Below are 6,291 nucleotides of genomic sequence, written 5' to 3'. Positions count from 1 at the left end.
ACGAGCGGGCGCAACTTTGAAGCGTGACATGTTGGGTATCAATTTACTAGGCGTAACATTATCTTTCACAGTATAAAAAAAATATTGGCTAACTTTACTGTTGTCCTATTTTTTTAATTAAAAAAAGTGATTTTTTTTTTTCCCAAATAAAGTGCGTTGGAAGACCACTGCGCAAATATGGTGTGACAAAAAGTATTGTACTAACCGCCATTTTATTCTCTAGAGTGTTAGAAAAAAAATATAGATAATGTTTGGGGGTTCTAAGTAATTTTCTAGCAAAAAAAAATGCTTTTAACTTGTAAACACCAAATCTCAGAAAGAGGCTCGGTCCTAAAGTGGTTAAAACAACAAGTGCAGAAGATTTAATAGATGGAAAGTTGAATAAATGACTGAAGTTCAGCATGTGCCTAGTAACAGGAAATGTTGATCAGGCATATGAATAGATCCTGAGAATTACCTCCAGCATACAGAAGATGGATCAGTATTGTGTAATGTCTGCATCTCAATCCTCCCACCCCCTCATCACTGGACTATGTCCTCCTTGGAATCACCCTGTATGGCTGTCAGTTAGAGTGTTTCGTCAGATTAGGCGACCCGTCAGAATGTGTAACAGAAGTGACGTTTCGTCGCCGCCATTTTGCTACACTCTGCACTCCTCCACAGTAAGGAAACAGTGAGAAGGGGCAAGCGGACATCTTGTTACACCCACCGTAGTTTTGCAACTTACACTTATTTTTAACTATAAACTGAGTTTATATAGTAAAATACAGTACTTAGAACTCAGTTTGACTGTTTAGATGTTTCATTTTAAAAGCAGAAAACTTCTGCCCGATTAGCAAACCTGTGCGATCAAATTCAACATGTAAACATTCAGACGGAGTTCTAAGAACTGTACTTCACGATATATACTCAGTTTACTGTTAAAATACTCCGGTGGGTGTAACAAGATATCCGCTTGCCCCCTTCACAGCGTATCCTTACTGTGGAGGAGTGCGGGGTGTAGCAAGATGGCAGCAACGAAACGTCACTTCCGTTACACATTCTGACGGGTCGCCTAATCTGACGAAAAACATGGTCCACCTGCCAACCCCAAGATGGCGGCGCCCAGACACTAACTCGGAAGTGCTTTCGGCTGGTGCAGTGAGCGGTCATGGCTGCGCTCAGGTGTCTCCTTCGTAGAGGTGGGTCACTATAAGTCAGGGTGGAGGGTGTATGCAGAACTTGTGGACTTCTATCTACACTTATTACTGCCTGGAAAGGTGGGCATTGCCGCTGTACAAGGGAGAGTGCCCGCCTCGTGTGTCAGTGTTTACATTGTCAGCTGTAGAAAAGGAGCAGAAAGTCAATTGAAGGTTGCCTCATTCGAATACCTATCTGAGGCTTAAAGTGCAACTAAAGTTACAAAATAAAAACGAAATCTGTGGACAAGCAGGGTTTTTATTGCAGAAATGACATGCAATCAAATAAAATACTATGTTTGCAAACCCTCTTGGGAATGTAAACTGAGCTGCGCATGCACAGCTCAGTTTACTTTCTGGCACAGTGACGGGTTTACTGCACCCCTGTGCTTGTGCGGGAGTGATGCCGGCCAATCAAGATGGCCGAAGACTGGCACCCGGAAGAAGCCAGAGAGAAGATGCAGGCGAGGGACTTAGCGGGCTTTGGATCCGAACTTTAGTATTTTTGCCTTTAGTTTTGCTTTAAAGCGGAACTGAAGGGTTTGTTCTTACCTATGCCCCCCTCCCCGCTAGCATTTTCCTTCCTCTGAGTGCAGGTCTTTGGGCCTCTTCATTGGTGGGCGCAGGATGATGTCACTCCTACGTATTGGCAAAAGGTTGTCATCCCGACGATCAGTTTACAGTGCCGGAGAAGATAGTGAGCGGGCAGGTAGGGGAATTTTATTGCAATTATTATTCTGCTATAATATCCTGTCTGCTAACATTTTATAATGGCAAGTAAACTTGTTATTTTTTTTTAAACGTTTTGGTATTTTTTCATTTATATAGCAAAAAACTCAGTGATTAAAGTGGAGCTCCACCCAAAAGAGGAAGTTCAGCTTGCCTGCATCCCCCACTGCCACATTTGGCACTTTTTTGGGGGGAGCGGGTATCTGATTTTGACAGCACGGCAATCTACTTCATTTCTGGCCCCTCCTCCTTCCCCCTGTTACCTTCTGGGAGACACAGGCCCCAGGAGACAGCAGGACCATTCAGAAAACACAGCGCGCCTCGCGCATGCACAGTAGGAAACAGGCTGTGAAGCCGCAGGGCTTCGCTTTCTGTTTCCCTTACTACAGATGCAGGCGCCTGCACCCGAAGCTGATTGATGAATCAGTTAGGTGTGCCGACATTGCGGGATCCCTGGACAAGTGTCCTTATATTAAAAGTCAGCAGCTACAGTATTTGTAGCTGCTGACTTTTAAAGGAGAAGTCCAGCCTGAGCTCATTTGGCTAGTCTTCTCCTATGGGTCACAGGAGGGCAATTCGGTTTGCACTCCTGTGACCCTAGGGTTGCCACCTCATCCCTTTAACCCGGAACACATATGAATTACACAGTTTCTGAGGCTATTTTAATGCAGATAAGGCACCAAGTGAGTTTAATTACCACCTTAATCAGCCACAGAACCTGTGCAATTAATATGTGGCAACTAGCTCACGGACGTACACTAAATCAAAATAATTTCCAAGTTTTTTCTTAAATATGTAGCTTTCATGAAAATATAAATCAGTGGTGCTGCCAATAATGATCCTTATTCAGGTACTTCCTGCTGTGGGGTGACAACTGTATCCCAACTGTCACATGAGCCCCTCTTTTTCACAAGTGGCCATGCTGACAAGCACTGCACAGACTGTTGTCCTTTTTTGTTCTGTGAGCTTTCTTCAATAAATTCTGACTTATTTGAAGAGCCTGGGTGTACTGGCGAATATTCATACAGTGATGTGCATGCTATATGACGCATGTACGATGGGAATATGGACAGTTATAATAGGAACAGGGGCATCGGCCACTTTGCTTTAACATTGAAGAGTCTTAGCAAGTACCCCCCCCCCAAAAAAAAAAACCTTCATTGCAGAAGATGCTTGTAATTTGACTTCAGGCTTTATGCAGAAGCAAACCAATCAGGAAATAAAGTTTCTTGCTGTTTTCCAAACACAAATGCTGTGCCGAATGCCTTTGGTTTGTCACATTACATGGGAGGAACATTTGAAGGCCTGTTCCCATGTATGTGTTGTGACATTCACATAGAAACACACCTGCTCCATATGTGGTGCATTGCAATACCATTGTATGCAATCGAGCAGATTTCTTAACCTTTATTTCAGTTGCGGCAACCTTTAAAGGTATGCAAAATCTCGAGGCACCTCAGTCTTAAATCTTTAAAGGAGAAGTGTGGGATTTAAAAAAAAAAAAAACAAACCTCTATGCTCACCTCTATGCTGCAGCATCAATGTGATGCTGTAGATGTCCTACGCCAGCTCTAAGCCTGAGAACTGAGTGATCACATGACCGCTGATCGCTCAGTTCTCGGTCTCGGAGTGAAGAGCAGTGACTGTCAGATACTCTATCTCCCAGCAATCATTAGAAAAGGGGAGGGCAAAGCTTGCCTCAGCTCTCAGTGGAGCACTGAAATAGGAAAGGGGATTTCATTAACACTAATATTAAAATGGTTTGTGTAAATATATTTTTATATACTGTATAATCGTATAAGGCCACTTGGATGTCGGTGTCATTAGTGACTGGCTGTCTCACACTGACACTCAGCAGTCAGACATTTTATTATTGCTGTAGATATGCAACCTGGCACTCTGACCTCTTCTCTGCTTCCTATACTGAACTTTAGTCGAGGGACACGCTTGGCTTATTAACTGCACAAATACCGACATTTGTCTGATCCAGCAGCCACTAACAAGGAGAAGAACGGTAAACCTCTTTCTTCATGCAGGCACCTCAATATATCATATGAAACTCTATATATATATATATATATATATATATATATATATATATATATATATATATATATATATATGTATATATGTATATCCTGTTATGCTTACACCTGTAAATAGATCTATCCTAGATCCTTTCTGTTCTAGTCCTAAGAACCCATTAATGTGTGTGTTTGTATTGTTGTAAATTTTATAAAGTTACATAGCAGATGATCTTTGCAGTGTGTGATTTACAGTATATACAAAATCCAGCGTAAAGGTGGAAATGTTGTCCAAAGGAACCAGTCATTCTCCTTGTTTTTGCTGAAGTTTTGCTATGCCAGTTTTTACATATTTACATCAAGTACCTGCTAGCCAAAATGATAGGATTCTGCTTGCCCCCAATATTATACACAAAAATGAAACACAATTTCTCCCAAGGTCTTTAATGCAGCAGGAAAGAGATTCAGAACATTACACGAAAAGTTATTAAAAGTATTTTTTATACAAAATATTAAAATTTTAATTCCAAAACATTGTTTGAATAGTGGCAGGTGAAAAAAAAAATATGCAGGAATTTCCAACTTGATTTTCCTGCCCAAAAAGCCCCCTTTTTGGGCAGGAAAATCCATATGTAAATTCCTGCATACTTTTTTTTTTTTTTTCACCTGCCACTATTCAAGGACATTATTGGTTGTATTTGGGATTATATATACACCAGAGCTCATATTTTAAACAATATTTTGGAATTTGAATTTTAATATTTTATATCAATAAAAATATTTTTGTTAATAACTTTTGGTGTAATGTTCTGAATCTCTTTTCTGCTGCATTAAAGACCTTGGGAGAAATGTTGTTCAATTTTTGGTTTGCATATTACACTCAATGTAAGTATGTATGTGCCATACCTGTAGGATTCCCATGGAAGCTGAGAATTACTGTAGTAAACACTGCTACTACAGTGGTTGCTGCTAGCTTCTATGTCCCGTGCTGAGTGATGCCCTGTTGCTTGCTAAACAAAGGGAGTCACTTGCCTGGCACGGGCACCATACAGAGAACACTTTGCATTTACTCAATTTATGCAAAGTGTTGTCCCATTGGACGTGGTGAAGATGGTCACATCATCACCCTACCTCTCTGCCTCGTCCAGTCAGAGAACACTTTACAATAATTGCTTCTGAGCAAACAACCTTCTCAGTTTCCAACACAGCTGCTTGGAACAGGACCCAGAAGCTAGTGGAGATCACTGTAATAACAGTGTCTATTATAGTGATTTCCAGCTTTTTTGGGGATCCCACATACATACTTACATTGGTCCAAGCTAGACATACTATAACAATGTAAAAATATCTGTACCTGGGATTCATAAAAGAGTAAACATTATTGTTAATTGAGACCCACAGTTATATGGCCTCATTCAGTAGTTTTTAGTAAATCTTGGTAACTCTTATGCTTGGTAATTCTTAAAAGACAGGGTATGTCTATTTTCTTGGCTGACCGATTGACAGTGACCAGGATTGGGATAAACTCTATAACACTGTGTACGCTGCCTGCAAAGGTTACCCTTTATTTGCAAGGTTTAATTTAAAAAAAAAAAAAAAAGTAACTTCTTAAGCATCCCTAACAGTGTTATGGCTTATATTGTCACTGTAAAGCATGTAAAATGGTCTTTAGAGGACATACTCGCATAGAAATGTGGGCAGCATAGTGGCTTAGTGGTTAGCGCTTTCTCCTGGCAGCACTAGGGTCGTTGGTTTCATATCTCAACCACGACACTACCTGCACAGGGTTTGCATGTTCTCCTTTTGCCTGTGTGGGTTTCCTCCGGGTATTTCGGTTTCCTCCCACGCTCTAAAGAAATGCTGGTAGGTTAATTGGCTCCTGTCTAAATTGTCCCTAGTATGTGTATGTATGAATGTGAGTTAGGGACCTTAGATTGTAAGCTCCTTGAGAACGGGACCGATTTGAATGTATAATAAATGTGTAAAGCTCTGTATAAATTGTCGGGGCTATATAAGTACCTATAATAATAGTAATAGAAATGGTCCCAGGTGGCATAGCATGGAATGGTTTTGCCTGTTACACTGTTTAGAGGTTGGGCTGTGATTAGTAGGGGTAAAAAAAAAAATACCCCAGCTGTAGGAGGTCAATGGAAGTAAAACATTTTACAGAAGAAATGTCTGCATATATACAGTTTTATCAAAAGTGTCACGTGTGTATTCCTTTAAGTGAAATATGTATGGCAGTTATTACCACTCCTGTGGGTTAAAGTGACTGGTGATTTAAACATGAGAAGCATAATGAGTGCAATAAATCGCATCCAAGGTGTCTAGTGCTATATTCCCTCAAAAGGAAAAAACAG

The 6,291-nt window shown here is 40.7% G+C and overlaps 1 protein-coding gene across 2 annotated transcripts in view; it reads left to right on the top strand.

The window, feature by feature from the left end:
• Positions 1–1,025: 1,025 nt before the first annotated feature.
• The window catches only part of ECH1 (enoyl-CoA hydratase 1), an 82,685-nt gene continuing 77,419 nt past the window's right edge, over positions 1,026–6,291 (top strand). Inside the window, exon 1 of one of the 2 annotated variants that reach the window (XM_073598740.1) lies at positions 1,026–1,181. In XM_073598740.1, the coding sequence (XP_073454841.1) occupies positions 1,151–1,181 (31 nt within the window). In that variant the 5' untranslated portion in view covers positions 1,026–1,150. Of the gene's footprint in view, positions 1,182–3,779; positions 3,922–6,291 lie in introns of those variants that run through there. The other variant, XM_073598742.1, reaches the window with a different exon arrangement.

Source organism: Aquarana catesbeiana, linkage group LG09, assembly GCF_042186555.1.
Source record: "Aquarana catesbeiana isolate 2022-GZ linkage group LG09, ASM4218655v1, whole genome shotgun sequence".
NCBI lineage: Eukaryota > Metazoa > Chordata > Amphibia > Anura > Ranidae > Aquarana > Aquarana catesbeiana.
This window is presented reverse-complemented; position numbering and strand designations above follow the sequence as displayed.